This window comes from Benincasa hispida, chromosome 8 (genome assembly GCF_027475165.1).
Source record: "Benincasa hispida cultivar pf3 chromosome 8, pf3_genome.v1.1, whole genome shotgun sequence".
Classification (NCBI taxonomy): Eukaryota; Viridiplantae; Streptophyta; class Magnoliopsida; order Cucurbitales; family Cucurbitaceae; genus Benincasa; species Benincasa hispida.
In genome coordinates, this window is record NC_143485.1 from 34,014,756 (window position 1) to 34,034,372 (window position 19,617).

The window sequence follows — 19,617 nt, forward strand, 5'->3', positions numbered from 1 at the left end:
AATGTCACATCGTCTTATCTTGTTGATACTCCCAAGGTATGCGTCCGAGCTTGATTCAGCTGAAGTATCAAGTGTTCTACCCATCTTTCGATCGTCCTTCTATTATAGTTGTCACTCCGTGGCCGCAATTTTCAATTGATCATCGCATTCGCTTGATCACCGCAACTTTCATGCGATGGATGCATGCGATCCAACTTTTAGCGCATGTGTTTGTCTTTGCGATCACCTGGCTTCAGCGCATGCGTTTGTCTTTGCAATCGTCTGGCTTCAGCGCATGCGTTTGTCTGCGATTGCTTATTTCCAACGCATGCGTTTGATTTTTGCGATAGCTACAAAAATACACTTTGGCATGGAATAACGCATAATATTGAGGTCAGTGAGGATTTAGGTGCTAATCGACGCAAAACTCAATTTTTCGCAAATTCTAAGTATTATCACCGCATTTTCTACTTATTAACCTTCATAATTCTAAATAAAAGGCTAAAAAACTGGCATTTCTGCCAGTTATCATCATGATTTTAGGAGAATCTTTCATGTCTTTATGATATTTTTCTTAATTAATATTTTTTTGATTGATTCCAAAACCAAGAGAGGTAATAAGAAAAATAAAAGCATGTTATTAATGAAATATCCATCGTTTTCAAGTGAATTGAAATTATATATGTGTGTTGATTGTTAATCAGGAACATATTTCATATCACACTTTACTTTGGATTTCATTTTTATTAAGTTGTTTGTCATCATCGAAAAGGGAGAGATTGTTGTCTTTTTGGCACTTAATCCCAAATTAATTATTTAATTAATTAACTAATTCATATTTTGATTATAAAAAACATGCTTTTATTTATTAATAATTTGAATGTTTTGAAGTGTCCATTGTGTAAAGCTCGGAATAACAGTTCCAATGTAATTTGAATCACCTAAATCGGACATCAAGCGAAGAAGATATGGCTGAAACAAACTTGACGAAAAGAATCCCAAGTTGATGACGTGGCATAATTTTTCTCATCAAAGTGAATCAATTGAAATGTGTCACTTGGACCAATGGAGCAAAGTGGACCAATTTAAATGTGCCACTTGGACCAATGGAGTGTGGTTTTTTATTTTTGGAGTGATGTTAAAAAAAGAAAATGAATTTAAAAAGAAAATAAATTTAATATTATTTTATGTTTATGTCTAACAGATAGTTTTGGATACATGGTGGGTCTTGCTTTTTATTGGGTTTTAAAAGAAATGATTTTAAAATATATATATTATTATATTATTTTTTGTTTATGTCTAACGGCTAGTTAAGTTTAAAATCTCCACCATTGATTTTTCTTTTCCATGATCCAATGGCTCAAATTAAACGTGGATTTCAACAATTTTTTCTCTCTATTTAAACTCATCTTCTTTTCCAAGTCATGACAACAATTTTTATTATTTTCAATCCTCCATAATTCATTAACCCACCATTGTTGCTCTCTTTCCAAGCTTCAATTTTTTTCTTTTCATATTCTTCTTGAGAGAGATATTTTATGTTGTGATGATTGATTCATTGAATGCTAAATTTGTAAATCCACCCTTTTAGAGAGTTTGTTGAGTGTGCTATTTATTTTTCCAAACTATTGTAAGGGTCACTCTTAATCTCAAAAAAAGAGTCGTTGTAACGGTTTGATCCTCAACCATGAAAAGAATCGGGTTTGTTCTTGCACTTGAAAAAAGAACGTTGTACGATTCGACTCTAAGCCATGGAAAGAGTCAAGTTCGTAGTGACATATCCAAGAGAAGCTTGGGAAGTAGATGTAGGTCAGTTGTGCCAAACCACTATAAAATTCTCCGTGTCAATTTCTCTATCACTCTCCGATTTAATTTTGCAATTAATTTGTTAGTATTATTCATTGCATAAAATTAATTACTACCTTTCTTAATTTGTTTATGTCAATCTCTTGATTATTTTTTTTTTTTTTTTTGATATTATATGCTTGAAATTATTGTTTAAATTAATTGCTAGCAAAAAGTTTATTGATTACTTAATTGGGCCCACATTAGTAAAAAGTTTTAGTTAGTTTAAAGAAACCCTATTCACCTTCCCCCCCTTTGAGGGTTGCCATACCGATCCTAGGAAAAAGGAAAAACACTAGCTGGAAGGCAGGGCTTAGAGTGAACATAGTACTTATTGGAGGCCATCGATGTCAAAGAAACCGAAAAAAAAAATATGTGGTAAGGTCGAGTAACGCGAGTGTGGGATGACCACATACCACAACAAAAGAAAAACAAATGAAGAAAAAGGAGAAAAGGACGATGAATCAAAGACGGAGAAAACTGAGGAGAATGTTCATGAAGATGATGGAAAGAAGAAGAAATATTTGGTCATTCGTGTCCATGGCCGATGGCGAAGGGTGGGATGGTCGGAGACGAGGACTCAATCGAAGTGGAAACACTGATCAAAGGAGGTAGAAGCATTGAAGAGAAGGGAACAAACATTTCTGACGAGAAGGCGAGGTAGATGGATGAAGAAATGACAAATAAAGCTTTTATCAAAAGTCGGTGGTAGTGAACTAAACGAAAGAAAATTTGAAAAACCATCAAAACCTCTGTGGAACACCTTGAGCATACAGTCGATGAAAATAGAAGAAATTACCCAATAAAGCGGTAGCGAAGAGAAGTTATCCCTTTACATTGGGCGGGCATTCTTCATGAACAACATCTGGGTTTGCTATTTTATTTTGGCGTTCGTCCTACAAACGAAGGGAGTGATAGTGAGGTTTTGCAACGGAGAGAAACAACCAGTCACACGAACGAAAGTCGATGGTCATTATTAAGGATATTAAGGATGGCAACACATAAAGTCTTGCCTATCTACCAAAAGAATAGGGCTTACCAAAGGAATAGGTTGGTCACAACCAAATCTCTAACCATTTGTATTTGTTGAGTTATTTTTGCATTCCCAAATTAGGGATTCTATATTGTATAAATACCTCACCTATGTACATTTCAAATACAAGAAATCATAAAGGAAAACTTGGCTTGCCACTTTCGTTTGCTACCTATTGTCTACTTGATTGAGCTATCGTTTGCCTTGTCTAAATGCTATCGTCCGCAACGTGAGTCAATCCATATCCTTCAACCTCTCTTTTCTAACTTGGTATCAGAGCACATAATGACCAACGTCAATCAAGGAAACCTAGGAGCCACCCTCGGCACAGCCAACTTCAGCGGCCCACCTTTGAACCAACTTCTCAATCAAATAACCTCTATTAAATTTGATCGCAGCAATTTCCTCCTATGGAAAAACTTAGCGCTTCCAATCCTTCGGAGTTATTGACTCGAAGGATACCTGACCAGACAAAAAGTTTGTCTCCAAATGTTTCTGCAACCTGCAGTCGGTGAGAGCATACCGACTGGATCAACTGGAGTAAGAGCTACTCCGCGCAGCATAGAAGGAAGTTCCGGCAGTGATGCTTCCAGCTCGTCGACAGCACTTGAGGTAAATCCTCAATATGAAGCTTGGATGGCTGTAGATCAACTTCTCCTCAGCTGGCTGTATAATTCCATGACACTAGAGGTTGCCATTCAAGTGATGGGATGTGAATGTGCAAAGGATCTATGGACCAGCATTCAACAACTCTTTGGTGTTCAGTCCAGGGCTGAAGAAGATTATCTGAGACATGTGTTTCAAACAACCAGAAAAGGTAATTTGAAAAATGGAGGAGTACATTCGAACTATGAAAATGAATGTTGACAATCTCGAGCAAGCTAGTAGTCCTGTACCACCAAAAGCTCTTGTTTCACAGGTACTACTAGAACTTGATGAAGAATATAATGCCATCGTGGCCACGATCCAAGGGAGAGCGGACATGTCGTGGCTTGATATTCAATCAAAACTTCTCCTGTAAGAAAGAAGATTGGAACATCAGTCAAACCAAAAGACGACAGTAGGCTTCAACCAAGTCAGTAATGTATTAGTGAATATGACAAACACTAGACATGTCAACCAAAACAACAAGTCCAATAGCAGAAATCAGTCTACTGGGGGAGGACAACGAGGTGGTGGTGGCCATGGCAGAGGTCGAGGCAGGGGAAGAAACAACAACAAACCTGTGTGTCAAGTCTATGGGAAGGTGGGACACATAGCGTTCTACTGCTTCAATAGGTATAACAGAGATTTTGTTCCCAGTTCTCCTCAAAATAAGGGAAAATCCTTCCCCAACAATCAGACAAAAAACACACAACCTCACCCAACAGCCCTAGCCACTGCTTATGGGAGTAACCCTTTCTGATAAGACAAGAAAACATGACTGATGCAAATTGGTATGCTGACAATGGTGCCTCCAATCATGTTACCTCAGACATCAACAATCTCGGTAATCTGACTGAATACTCAGGTACTGAAGCAGTCACTGTAGCTAATGGTAATACTCTAGAAATTTCTCATGTTGGAACTGCATGTCTGTCTAATGATGCTTGCAATTTGAAACTGAATGATATGTTATATGTGCCTGCCATAGCAAAAAATTTGGTCAGTATATCTAAGCTAAAAAAAGGCAATAACGTGTTTATTGAATTTCACATGGATTACTTTCTTGTTAAGGACAATGGTACGGGACAAACGGTAATGAAGGGAATGCTTAAAGATGGACCGTATCAGTTAGAGGGTGCAGAAATCAATTTGAAGCATAGGGTGTCTAATATTACATGGCATAGAAGGCTTGGCCATCCTTCGTCCAAAACACTAGAGTTTATTATCAAAAGTTGTAATCTCCCTATGTTATCTAATGAAGAGCTTAACTTTTGTGATTCTTATAGCTATAGAAAATCGCATTCTTTAGCCTTCCCTAGCACTAACTCAAGAGCATCTGCAACCTTTGAACTTATACACACTGATTTGTGGGGTCCAGCTCCTCTCTTGTCAACAGATGGGTATAAATATTATGCTATCTTTGTTAATGATCACAGCAAGTACACATGGATCTACCCTCTAAGGTTAAAAAGTGACATAGTGGCAGCTTTCAACACTTTCTCACCATGGTACAAGCTCAGTTCAATACACTGATCAAGTCTCTACAGTCGGATAATGGCGGAGAATTTTTCAAGATACACAAAGTCTGTCATTAGCTTGGCATTGCTTCCAGATACACCTGTCCATATACGTTAGCACAAAATGGAAGGGCTGAGAGGAAGCACAAACACATAGTTGAGACAGGGCTAACCTTTCTAGCACAAGCACATCTTCCTTTACATCATTGGTGGGATGCATTCTTATACTTAACTCTGCTGATTAATGGCCTTCCTACCCCTATCCTAAATGGACAGTCTCCAATGGAAGTGATGTTCAAAACGAAGCTTAGGTTCGAGGAGCTTCGAATATTTGGGTGTGCATGTTTCCCCTGCTTGAGACCGTACAATTCACATAAGTTAAGCTATCGCACAGAGAAGTACATCTATCTCGGTCCGGCTATGAATCACAAAGGCTACAAATGCCTCAACCTCAGTGGCAGGCTATTCATCTGTCGGCATGTTGTGTTTGATGAAATGTACTTTCCTTGTCAGGTGTTTCCTTCAGCTTGCAGACCAGCCAAGCAAGCAGTTGCCATCCATCAGGTTTCCTAGCTTCCCCTCAGTCAGGTCACACCGCACAGTGACTCCATGCCCTCTACGTCCACAACCTCACTCTCACCAACTGTCAAAACAACCCACACCCAATCACCAGCTAATACCTCTACAGACAATCTAGCCTTCCCACATCCTTCCTCTTATCGTCTACCCACCAATTGTGTATCCGACGATCGTTTAACCTCATCGTCTAGTGACCAGTCCACTGATCGTCTACCCATCAGTTGCTTACCCAGCAATCGCTCACCCAACGATCGTTCACCTACCGATAATTTACCTAGTGATTGTTTACCACCTGACTCACCATCGCCTACCGCCCAACCCACTGATAGTTCACCTTCATCGTCCCCTGCCCAGTCTTCACCCAATACTGTCCCACACCTCGTGCTCATGTCTACTCATCCCATGATTACCCGAAGAAAGGCAGGCATCTTCAAACCCAAAATACTGTCCTCCCAAACCCAAAAAGACTGGTCCCTAACCGAACCTACCCAAGTCAGTGATGTGCTCAAAACCATGCAGTGGAACAAAGCAATGAGTGATGAATTTCAAGCACTAGTGAACAATCAGACCTGGACTTTGATTCCTCCGTCACCGTCAATGAACGTTGTTGACAATAAATGGGTATTCAGAATCAAACGGAATCCTAATGGCTCCATTCTACGCTACAAGGCACGCCTCGTAGCAAAAGGCTTCCATAAAAACCCGGGCATCGATTTCTTTGAGACGTTTAGTCTAGTGGTTATGGAATCTACCATCCGGATCATCATTAGCCTTGCGGTATCCAAAGGGTGGCAGCTGAGACAATTATATTTCAATAACGCCTTCCTTAATAGCGTCCTCAATGAAGAAGTTTACATGCGTCAACCGCAGGGATTTGTTGGTCCTCAACTATCAAATCATGTTTGTCGCTTACACAAGGCCATATATGGTCTCAAACAAGTGCCAAGGGCCTGGAACAACACACTGAAAATAGCACTATGTAGCTGGGGCTTTCAGAATGCTAAGTCTGATATATCTCTCTTCATATATCGGAGCACTTCTGCCTTGATACTCTTACTACTATATGTTGATGATGTAATTATCACTGGCACTGATCAGCAGGAAATAAACAAGCTTGTAACAGCCTTGGACTCCAAGTTTGCTCTAAAAGATCTTGGCCAACTCCATTACTTCCTTGGAGTTCAACTGCACAAGGTCCCCAATGGAGTTCTACTGAATCAAGAAAAGTATGTCGAGGACCTACTTCACCGCCTTGACCTTAGAGATCTAAAACCGGCACACTCTCCAAGTGTTCTAAACAAGCAACTCTCTATCTCTAATGTCACTTCTCTTGACAATCCCTATATCTATCGGAGCACGATTGGCACCCTACAGTACTTAACCACCACGAGACCTGACATTACATATGCGGTTAATCATCAAAGCCAGTACTTAAAGCAACCTATGAGCGTTCACTGGCAAGCGATGAAGAGAGTTCTAAGATATGTCAGTAGCACTCGACACTTTGGCCTCTATATTCAACATAGGTCCGACCTCTCTCTTTCGGCCTTCTCCGATGTCGATTGGGCAGCCAACATAGACGATCGAAAATCAGTTGTTGCTTATTGCATCTTCCTTGGAGGTAATCTTGTCTCTTGGTCCTCCAAGAAACAATTCGTTGTCGCCCGGTCCAGTACAGAGTCTGAATATAGAGCGTTCGCTCATGCCTCTACAGAAATCATCTGGGTGCAACAACTACTGTCTGAGATTGGTGTCAAACATAAGTCGGCTCCAGTCCTGTGGTGTGACAACCTCAGCGTCGGTGCTCTAGTTGTTAATCCCTTGTTTCATGCGCGAACCAAGCACATTGAGATCAGAAATTCACTTCGTTCGTGATCAAGTCCTCCATGGTCAGCTTGATGTTCGTTATGTCCCATCCTCCGACCAAATCGTTGACTGCTTCACCAAGCCCTTAACACACTCACAGTTCTTCCACCTTCGATCCAAACTCGGTGTAGTAGAACTACCCTCTCGTTTGAGGGGGGATGTTAAGGATATTAAGGATGCCAACACATAAAGTCTTGCCTATCTACCAAAAGAATAGGACTTACTAAAGGAATAGGTTGGTCACAACCAAATCTCTAATCATTTGTATTTGTTGAGTTATTTTTGCATTCCCAGATTAGGGATTCCATATTGTATAAATACCTCACCTATGTATATTTCAAATACAAGAAATCATAAAGGAAAACTTGGCTTGCCACTGTCGTTTGCTACCTATCGTCTACTTAATTGAGCTATCGTTTACCTTGTCTAAGTGCTATCGTCCGCAGCGTGAGTCAATCCATATCCTTCAACCTCTCTTTTCTAACTGTCATCTAAGAAAGAGAGAATGGATAGTGGTGAGGGAGAAGGTGGTGCTGGTATCAGTAGAGGGATGCGAGCGGTTGGAAACGAAGAAGATGCCGATGATTCGTTGGTTGGGATGGCATGGAGACCGAAACTCGGAGATGTGACAGTTGACAGAAATACTAACAGGCAAAGACGGTGGGAAGACAAGGAGATGGGATGTGCTAAAAAGTGCAGAGAATGAGGGCATTCGTTGACGAAGAAGAAGGTGGAAGAAAGGGGGTGCCATTTTCATGATAAAGTAGGTAACAAAATGCATACCCACGTGAAGTGTAAGGTGGTGGGTCCGATGGTTGGAAAAATTGATTTCATGAGGGATTTTGGGATGGGATTGTAGGCCCAATTGATTTGCTTAAGGAGAACAAAATTAGAGGGGAAGAGATGGTCGACAACTGTAAAAAAGAAAAAGAAAAAGAGAAGGAAATGGGCTAGGGCTACATTCTAATCTCCCATGGAATTTGGGCTTCAAATAGGCCCAATTCATCAGCCAAGCAAATTGGGACCAAAGAATGGAAAACATGGCAGCATTAATTTGGGCTTGAGTATGGGCTGGCATTACTTGAAGCTAATTGTTATTCTTAAAGATGGGATATGGGCTCAGAAAGGTTTGAACCAGCAAAGAGGGATCATGGGTCTAGCCCGTTGGGGAAGATTTTCAAATTTAAAGACCAATACAATTGGCATGGAAATTGGCCCAGGGATATGCAGCTTGTTAAACGGGGCCACGTGCCTTGTGGGAAGAAAGAAGATTATGCACGCTTATGGGGTCTTGGGCTAATGATTGGGCTGAATGCAAGTGAAATCACTATAATCCAATGTATTTCCAAGGCTAAACAGACGACAATTTCTTCCAAGGAGGCCAGAGTTCAAAGTTTCTTTATTGCAAAAAAAGAAAAAAGAAAAAAAAAAGTGAAAGAACACCTTGAAGACAAGGTATCTTCAAAGAGCAGAGTAATATAATGTCCCTAGTTAGGGAAATAGTAATATTATTAGTAAAATATTAATATGGTTATTGGGAGGGCATATTAGTAATTAGCTCGTAAATTTGTTAGTACTTTTTAATTATAAATAAGGAAACGGATTGAGTGGAATGTATGAAGAATTTTGTGGCATTTCCTTTGAAAATTTGGAAGAGGATTCTTGTCCTCTAGAATGTTTTGAGGTATATTATAATTTATTTACTGATATTGTAATATAATTTTATTTTTTAGTATTCTTGTTTGTTCTCTGTCTTCTTGAGTGTTCTTGTCGGGAGTCTTAACCAAGAGATTGAAAAATAACCAAAATATACCTTTATTGTTGGAGGTCAAACATCAGACAAGTGATGCCAAAACTTAAGACACCTTTAATATAAAACTGGCAAAATTCTAGCAAAGTTGAGCAGATGAAACTGGAAGTTACTAAGATAATGTACAAATTTTGATTCAGAATATTGATGTACTCGTTAAAAACAGTACATAAAACTATATGTATCCTCCCACTTTAAAGTGTGGAAGAAAACTAGACTAGGCTACAGATATGCACAAATCTTCAATTTCCTAAATATCTACAGGTGAGTCTTCAAAAATTGGTTGGGATAACTCTTATCCAAGCCGCAGAAACAGGTTGCAACTTCGGTTAGGTTAAGGTTGCATCAAGAAAGAAAATCAAATATCAGCTTACATTGCAAACAGCAACTCGTAAAATGCTACGTGACAACTCCTTCTGTTTCGGGCTTAATAAAGAAAACCACGTCTTTATTAAGTTAACCTCAGCATAATGACGACTCGAAGAGGCTAGATAGCTTACTTTATATTGAACGATTGTTTCAAAATCGAAAGGGAGAAGGCCTAACAAGGCAGAAACAGTAGCAATTTGAACACACAGACCAGATTTAATGGTATTGTCCAAGCAAAGAAATGCTGACAGATTAGATCTCAAGATCTTGACTCCCTCATCTTCAGAGCCTCCAGCATCTACGCCAAACCTGCAGTTAAAATTTAAAAATTAGATGACTGGTCAGAAATAGAATTTGCATTTCAATGCCTGCTTGGGCAACCAGTGAAACTATTTGTGCATTTCCCCTATAGAAAAATTGTGCATCCATATGTCAGTGCATTACAGATGCCAAAAGAAGAAAAAGAAACAGAAGTAACCCAGACAACAACAACAGTTAAATAACTGGATGTGCAAAATCTCGAGAAGCTATACAAAAATGAGACAGAGAGCCGTCGGAGCTTTATAACTGGCTTTTCTTTCTCAATTTTAAATTTCAAAAAATAAAAAATTGAGTCACAAGCAAAGGTGAAAATATAGATATCAATGTCGATCTCAAGATTTCAATTTTACAAATATTTCGATGGATATATGATAAAATATTGATATCAATGGATATTTTTTTAAATAAAAAATTTATAAAAATTATTTGAATTAATAATTTAATTCTTTTTACTTCCAAACTAAGTTATAAATATTATTCTTATTCTTCTTATTATTAATATTACTATTATTTGCATTTATATTGAGATTAATGGATGATAATTTGTTGTGTTATATGTATTTTTATAAATTTTAGATTAAAATATCATTCTAGTCCCTGTAATTTTATGGTTGTTTCATTTTAGTCCTTGTACCTTGAAATGGCCAATTTTGGTCCCCTATACGCTTAAAAATGGTCCCTGCTATTAAATTGGAATAAAAAATTTGGTGAGTTGGCAAACAAAAATAATAAAAAATGTGAAATATGATTAAAAAATTCAAAATCAAGCATTTGGGGTAAAAAAAATCAACTATTTTTATTTTTATTTTTTTACTTTTGAATTCATCTCCCTTTCCTCTCCTCTCCATCTTCATCTTTATTTATCAAACTCTCTCTTCCCCCTTCTTTCTCCTCCTTAATACCTCCTTCCCCACTAAATCCCCTCTTCCACTCAAACCCATCACCAAAACCCACTTTCAGAACCTAAACCCGAATTGGCTGGTCCCCAAACTTCCTCTCTTCCCTTTCATGGGTTTTAACCTGCTTTTTGTTGTTGTGAGCAATAAAACCAAATTGAAACACAACAGAATGGCATGCCTACAAATCTCTCCCACATGCTTGATTTTTAAAGTTTAAGAAACTGGAAGAAATAGAGAAAGAAGAGGAAGAGAGAAAGTTTGACGAAAAAGAGATGAAGATGGAGACGAGAGGATGGGAGGGGAAAGAGCAATGATTTCAAGTAAAAATAAAATAAAATAAAATAAAATGACAAATAATATTTCACATTTTTTGCTTCTTTTTTTTTTTTTTTTTTTTTTTGCCAACTCACCTTATTTTTTATTCCAATTTAATAGCAAGGACTATTTTTAAGCTTTATTGAAAATACAAAGACTAAAATTGGACATTTCAAAGTATGGGAACCAAAATGAAACAACCATCAAAACTCAGGGACCAAAATGATATTTTAACTTAAATTTTATAAAAGATATCAGAGGGGTCTATTAATCTTTAATAGCAAAGTTGAACCTCCGATTTACGGATATATCGACACACTGACAGACATTTCAATTCTTGTCCTATGTCAGGTACTAAGCTTCCTATGACTGCAAAAGTTTAGTTTATAACATGTGTTTACTATTTAGAACAAGATTTAACACTACAAATTAGACAAGGATTTTTATTCCCAGAGAATTGCACTGTTTTACCTCCCAAGTTGACCAAGAAGAATCACAATTGCAAGACCCTTCATAACGGATGACGACTTCAATAATTCCATCAGCTGAGAGATAATGTTAGCGAATGTCCAATTCCAGCTCTGTAATTGACAAGCAAAAGAATCTAAGCTCTGGATCTCAAGATAAGCAACGTCATGTTCAGATCGCTCAAGATTAAATATCAACTATCACATACTAAAATGTGCATTTACATTAATTGCAGTGTAACGGAAAGTAATCCACTTCAAGACAGGATATGCTTTCAAGGTTGCTACCATTGCAAGCAAAATTTAAGTAGAATTTTCACAATTATAAACTGAAAATATAACACACACATAACTAACAGACAGTAACTACTAAAAAACAGAACTCTAACAAAGATGTATGTGCATGCCTGTGCGTGTACCACAGGTATGAGAAAGATCGAACAACAACCCCATTGAGGATAAGCATACAACAATAGCAGCAAGTAGCAAACCAAATCAAATGTCTCTCAACGATTGAACACAAAATATCTTAATAATTGGACACAAAAAACAAATTGACAGAACAGTCTTTTATGTCATGGAATACGGCTGAAAGGCTGTATTACAGGGGCACATAGGATACGAAAAATAATAATAACAATGAATAAATAAATAAAAGAGGAAGCTTGATTCATATGCGGATTTTTCATCTAAACCTCTTTTCCTAATATTGTGGTTCCAAAGAAAGTCTTGAACAACAAAATTTCAATGCCAAATTGGTGTGTTTTATGCAAGAAATCAGGAGACCAAAGAGTCATCAACATTATACTTGGTAAAATCCGATACCCTCTTCCCACAACCTCATTAACCCTCTAAAATTCTCATTCCTCTAGCCAAAAAAAAGGGGATACGTGACAGAAAAGCTTCCTTTCAACATCTATATGAAAGTTACGGACTTCCCATCTTTTTTAAACAACTGTTATATACTTCATCTTGGCGTAGATCCGCTCCTCTGTGATTACGATCTTACTACCCTTGCTTGGGAAGCTTTCTCTAATTGTCACATTTTGTAATTTTATTCTATCAATGAAATTCCAATTGATTATTGCTCATAAAAAAAATAATTAGTTTTTTTAAAATATTAAAAAAAGAAGAAAAGGGAGGGAAAAAAAACAGAGTTTAGAAACAAACATCTTGACATTAAATTTGGTAAAATCCCATACCCTCTATCTACTATAAGAATTGTCAGATTCCTCTAGAAAAAAAAATAAGAAAAAAAGAAATAAGAAAAAGAAAAAAATAGGATACATGATAATAGGAAAACAAGCATTTCTATTGCCTATTTGGTTAGAACAAAAACAAGAATAATAATATATATGATGAGAAATTCAGTTTTAAAATACACGCAAACAAATTTCATCATATTCAAAGTGAATTGCCAAACCAAGAAGCGAGTCCTCAAACCATCAACAGACTAATGTCAAATAAATAATAGCGAAAGAAAAAGGTGAGGACCAGTACCATGTAGCATGCTAGCAGTTCAACCAATGAGATGATATTGGTAACATCAGACAATGATGGATTGAAGAGAAAGTGTGCTTCATCATCAGACACCTTGAACTTCTTTAAATTCCTTTTGAACAAGGATTCCAGATTTAATGAACTGGTTGGATTTTCTAAATCTTCATCCATAATCTCATTTGATATATTCTTCTGGATTAATTCCAATAGGAATGACACAGCCATGGGCATAGACATGGCTTCTTCTGAGAAAGGGCAATTAGCACATTGAACAAACTCTGTTCTGAAATTTCTTTTGAGAGGGGTGAAAGTAGCATCATCTGATGATCCGACCATCTCAAGGTGCATGATTATTGATTTCAAGACAGACTTCAGGGTAGAGTAACCTTCCACATTGAAAAACTGATCTCCACCAATATGTGCAAAAATATGAAGCAATGTTAACATCAGCGAAGACTCATACCTGCAGCTTCTTAAAATACTGTATGATACGTCCCAAAGAAGATCAGTACGGTGAACTGCTTTAGAAATAGATGCTAGTATGGAACTCCCTGCAATCAAATACTCTGTTGATGCTGGGGTAAGTGAGAATATTCTGTATACACCATTAATAGGGATATTGACCCTCAAAACACCTTCTGTCAATGTCTCAAAAGAGCCATTGACACATGACAGGATCCGTCCATCTACTAGGAAGTCTTCTATGAGGGCAAGTAACTTGTCCAAACTAAGCAATTTAGTAAACAAACTTCTTATTTCCAGATCAAGCATTGCTGTCAACAGGAAAAAGAAGACAAAGAAGAAAGAAATATGGTAAATATCATTAATATGAAACCACAAAAAAAAAAGTATAAACTAAATTCGTTAATTCATAAATTACTGAGAGAGAGAGAGAGAGAGAGAGAGTAAACCTTCACATATGTGCCCCGAAAAAGAATCCAAGCAGGTGTGGCAGTTCAGAAAGTTCCCATATTTATGCACAGCAACAACGGTGAAGTTCAGCAGCAACAAGGAAAAGAATACACAAGTCTTCTCCCTGAATTTAAGCAACTCGCTTATTATTTGGGGAGGAGGAATCATGAAATAGAAAATATTTTTCTAAAACAGATAATTATTTGTATTTGCACTGGTATAAATAATAGAGATGCAAGGTAGAGCAAATGAAACACTTACTTTAATAAAAGTTCATGCTCCATGTTAAGGGAAGCCAAAATCTCTTGCACCATCCACTCTTTTTTACCAATCATAGAGCTCCTCTTCATACAAGCCCTAGTTGCTGAAAAAATTCTAAAGATGCTGTGACAGTCATTTGAATTAGAGAAAAGAACACAGAAGTCAGGGATAGAGTTGTCCAGGGTTCCAGATTTAATTTCCGATATTCCCACCCCTTCACAACCAGAGAGAGAAACATTTGTCCCAGGCATCCCTACAATGACCCCAACCTGATCAAGACAGTTATTATCTGCCTCTACAATATCAAAAAGATCCCTATCATGTCTCCCGTGTATTAAACACGGATCAGCTTGGCATTCGTCCATGACATCATAGTCATGTGATTTTGGCTGACCTTCTCTATCATCGGGCAATTCTTTATGGAATTCATCTACTAAAGGCTCAAAATCATTCAAAGCAGAGGTTTCAGCACCAGAAATATGAATACCTGGAAGTGAAGGGGACAGTGGCATTTCCATTGCTCTCCTGTAGCATTCCTCATCAGCAGCACTATCCAAATCTAGCAATTTCATATAGTCCACATCTGCTATATTCCCAAAAGTTTCCAAGTTTTGAAGTTCACTTATGACAGAATTATTAAGTTCCTCTGAACATGGCTGACAACTGTCCGTAAGTTTGCTGACAGGTTGAGAAGGTTGTCTACCGATACTTTTGGGCGCACAAACTTCAGTGTCAACTTTATTCAACTTCACCTCATTATCATCAAGTACATGTTGCACCTTTATTTTCTTCTGGCACTTTCTTCTCTTCCGAATTTTCTTCTCAGCAGAAGAATCTTGAAGCACATTTGATATCACATGTCCACTCTTCTCTAAGGGCTTCTCTATAGGACTGTTTAAAGCATGCAAAAGAGTCAAGTTCTCTTCAATCTGAGAATGCATTTTCTTACTCTCTTGATATAAATGATCAATGGATTCAAAAGTTTCAATGGTCCTTTTTCTCTTTTGTTTTTTTTCATTAGCTCTTCCAACATGGTTTTTGATAGGGCTTCTGATGCTATTTTCAGCCATCATAGCAACCTTTTCATTGCTTTTCATCTTACTAACTTCACTAGATAAGTTGGATATTCTTGGTTGCACATTCAAATTCTCTCCAACCAGTTTTGTTGCTGTCAAACAAAGCCCAGCCTTTTCCTGTGAGCCGACCAATTGACCATCAGAAAAAGATGCAGTACTGGAATTGACTGCACAACTTTGTAACATTTTTCTGTTAGAGTCTCCAGGAAAGGACTCCAACCTAGATTCAATACCTGATAAAGGTGTCATATGATTCCCTCCGGACAAAGGAAGCAATGGAGCACCGTGTTGTGGGGTGGTCTGCCTGAAAGTATTAGGCATCCAGGTTTGGAATGCCTCTATAGCACGTATATTCTTCTTTGAGTACAAACTTTGCAAGTTCTTAGCATTCATTGTCTGTGAACCATTCAACAAAGAAGTGTTCAGTCAAAAGTGGGCAGAGAATACTAAGTAACAACAATCCTTGAAGAGTAAATTTACCATGAATTAAGTAATCAGTTGAATAGCAGAGGACTGTAACAACTCAATTAAGACTGAATATGCAATCATAAACAACTTTGTGCCACAACTATCCATCAAGACATAGGTGAAAGGAAATAAAGAAGAAAGCAAGTGAGAAGGTGAACATATTAATATCCTTGCACTTCTCAGCAGTTCAGTAGTAAAAAATAAAAAATAAAGAATAAAAGGAAAAAAGATCTTTAAGATCACTAATAATTCAAAAAAAGACGACAACGTCATTTTAAATCAGCTCCATGTGAGGTATAGCAAAACTATGAAGCAAAACTATGAATCTAAAGTCGATATGATTAGCAACTAGTTCTTAACTGCAAGGCTAGTAAAAATTAGTTACCAGAAAACTGATGAAGATGTGTAGTTTAAACTGTTACCAATAATCAACCTACATCAATTCGGGTGAAAAGTGGGTAGACCAATCCAACAGAGGAATGACAATAATGTGATGTCATTGTGCCTTTAGAAGTAAACAAAATATAACAATCAATATAGCCAGTAAAATATAACAATCAATATAGCCAGTAAAATATAACAATCAATATAGCCAATACTATCCATACAAGATTAAATAAAAGGTAACAAACAAGTAATTGAAAAGGAAAAACCAACCTTTTCCAACTCATTGTTATCCTTAGTCCCAGTAGAGGCAAATTTATGTAGATTGTCCAAGTGATTTGACAGCTGGACAAATTCTAGCTTAAAACGACCCAGTTCTTGTTGAATAATGGAACGGTGAGTTTTTTCCAAGTTAGCCACTTGTCTAGCATGTTTTAATCGCGTTTTCTCAAACTTTAGCCTTTTCTTCAAAAGCTTCATTTCTGCAAGTTCAGAACTCATAGCATGTTCAAAAGATACACCAGATGCATCAACTAATTTCCTAGAAGACTTCAGTTCTAGTAAGTTCTTTTGCAATTCCTCAACTCTCCTTTTCTTTTCTTCTAACTCAAGAGACAACTTATCAGCACGGCATTGTTCATCCATGGCCTTCCTGCGATAAATCTCCAAATGGTTTTTCAGTTCTGATGATTTCATCATGTCGGAATCCACTGACTTCTCCTTTATAATTGCCAAATATTCATCCATCTTATGCATTGTATTAACCTCCTTAGCCTTCAAAAACTCAAAAGCCAACTTTAATTCATTTGCATTACTCTGTATCATTTCCAACCATGTTTTATCATTCTTTTTCGCACCCTTACTATTAGTTTTCTTGACGTGTTGGCCACAACAGGATTCAATAAAATTTTTCAAGGTCTGAAGTTCTTTGACCTGCTTCTCCAATTCCTTAATCTTGCAAGTCTTTCTTTCCAATTGCTGAAGTAAGTTGTCAGCCCTAGATTTTTCTTCCCCAGCCTGCTTCATGGTTACTTCAGCTTGCATCCTTGAAGCCTGCGCTTTAGACATCTCAGAATCTGCATGCTCTCTCTCTTTGAAAGCCTTTTGCTTTTCACACTCTAGATCTTTCTTTACCTCAATTAGTTTGGATGTTTCACTAGCCAACTTTAACTTTGTTTCTTCATATTCTTTTTGTAACATCCCAAGTTGTTGTCTGCAATCATTAACCTTATCCATTTCAGCTTTGTGAAATTTCCTCAAGTCGTTAGCCTTACTCCTTTCAATCTTGACAGTTGCTTGGGCAGCCTCCTCTTTCCTCTCTTCAGCATTTTTTCTTTCAGCATCTGCCCTTCTCTTCTCTGTCTCTAGAAGTTCTTTTAGTTGGATTATTTCTTTCTTACCCTGAGCAACAAGTGCATTAAGATGATCTACTTCCCCACGAACATTAACTGCCTCTACATCATTTTTTCTCAATGAAGATATTTGAGATTTCAAGTCGAAAATTTCCCTCTCTAAAGACACTCTAATAGCAGATTCTTTGTCTTTGCCCTCTCTCTCAATGGAAGCTCGAACCTTTTCCTCCTCATATGCTACACCAATTAATTATCAATGTTAGAAGAAGAAGAAGAAGAAGATATGAACTAACATCAACGAAGTATAGCCTTTCTTTTAAAATCCACATGCTCAACAGCTAAACAAAAGATCTTTTCATCTCCAGTATTAGGGCAAGGTGCAAGGTGACACAAAAACCACCAAACTGATGCATATATCAAGAAGATGACTCTTTTATTGTATAAAGGTTGGAATCAAATCTACTTCTTAAATAGAACCACTCAAAACAAAAGAAATAAGGGATAGGAATTACACACTTGGTGTCATTTGTCTGTTAATTAAACAATCTAGGAAAAAAAAATTCATTGCTGTGAAGGGAAGGAAAAAAAAAACTAGACCTGATTCGATGATAAAAATCTTCTCCAGTTGGCACAAATTAAGGAAAGATACAAAAAGTTTCTTGAATTGGTTAACATTTTTTTTTTCAATTGACCATATGTCACATCTCCTATTATCGTTGGCAGAAGTACCACAAGTTCTACAATGAATAAATATTCTTTCCGCATACCAGACCCATCCTGCTAAGAGAAATCTCGTTCTTACAACATATAAAAATAGGCAGAGGAAAATCATTATGATTGAGATTCTACCTTTTTTAAGATTAAGATTCTCCGCCTCAATCTTCTTGCTTTGTTCATCAAGGAGTTTGACTACCTGCCGAAAAGCAACTCTTTTCTCTTCAAGCTTCATGTACAAATCTTTCCACTGCACCCAGAAGAACCACAATGAAATAAAATACAATCAACAAATCACAAAAAGCAGAAGAGAAAGAAGGAAGAAAGAGAGCATTACCACTTTACAGCAGGAATTAGATGATTCAGGCTTGGATACAACATCCTCCACCATTTCCAAATGCCCGTAAAAGACAAAGGGTAAACAACGAACAATTGAATTACTGCACTTGAACTCTTACAAACCCATAAGCTAGAGTTCTCCAAGGAAGATCTGGAGAACCGCAAGTGCACAGCTTCAATCAATAGCCGGGAGTTATTCAGTAGCATAAGTTCAGTACTCACCCACTCGTTAGGACTGAGTGCAGTGAAATCTTATAAAACAAGTACGTTCTTGGCACATGGTAGTTTCAAGTTTTTGAATAAAAAACTTCGTTGAGGAAGAACTGCCATCAAGTTTCTCCTCTCCAGCGCTACCTTTTCCACTCCACCATTTTAGGCCAACTACGCAGAAGGCGGCAAAGTGTGAAAGGTTTGAGAGGGAGCGACTAGAAGACTGCGACAACCGAGGGTGGGCGTGCCGACGTTGGGCAGAGCAGCGGCAGCGGTAGCGGCCTCGGGCAGGAGCGGCGTGCGGCGTCCGATTGGCTGGGTCGCAGTGGCTGCCTGCCGGGTAATGGGAGGGAAGAGGGTGGCAGAGGGTGAAGGAGAAAGTAGGGTTCCAAAAGAAATAAAAAATGGAGAAAATATAACGTTTTTTATTTTATTTTATTTTAAAAAGGGAATATAGTTTTTTTAATAAATAAATATAATGTTGGTTTTCTTTTCTTTTTCTTCTTTTTGTTTTAAAATCAAGCCCATGAGGCACCACCAAAACATAAATACGAAGAAATTATAATATATAAAAATAAACAAAGAAAAGAAAAGAAAATTAGAAAAGAAAAGAAAAGTGAAATAGGAAATTATGGAAAATTAAAGTGAATAAAAAAAATTAAGCATTTTCTTTAAAATTTCTTTCTCAAAATTACAATCCATCGAAAACCACTAGATACCACCATTTATAGGTAATTTAACAAGTTGAAGATGAAA

General features: G+C 37.4%; 1 protein-coding gene across 3 annotated transcripts; it reads right to left on the reverse strand.

The window, feature by feature from the left end:
* Positions 1-9,362: 9,362 nt before the first annotated feature.
* Positions 9,363-19,278, reverse strand: MEE22 (maternal effect embryo arrest 22). Of its 3 annotated transcripts, none has more exons than XM_090316864.1 (9): positions 18,650-19,278; positions 18,448-18,562; positions 16,520-17,835; positions 14,319-15,790; positions 14,057-14,181; positions 13,146-13,918; positions 11,650-11,759; positions 10,599-10,643; positions 9,758-9,952 (listed from the first exon to the last, which is right to left on the reverse strand). In XM_090316864.1, exons 1-8 carry the CDS (start codon positions 18,701-18,703, stop codon positions 10,631-10,633), a joined length of 3,978 nt encoding a protein of 1,325 aa, XP_090172990.1. In that variant the 5' UTR covers positions 18,704-19,278; the 3' UTR covers positions 9,758-9,952; positions 10,599-10,630. The 3 variants fall into 3 exon arrangements, with proteins under 3 accessions (XP_038893728.1, XP_090172990.1, XP_090172989.1); XM_090316863.1 differs by having other exon boundaries at positions 10,599-10,646; XM_039037800.2 differs by lacking the exon at positions 10,599-10,643 and having other exon boundaries at positions 9,363-9,952.
* Between the last annotated feature and the right edge of the window lie 339 nt (positions 19,279-19,617).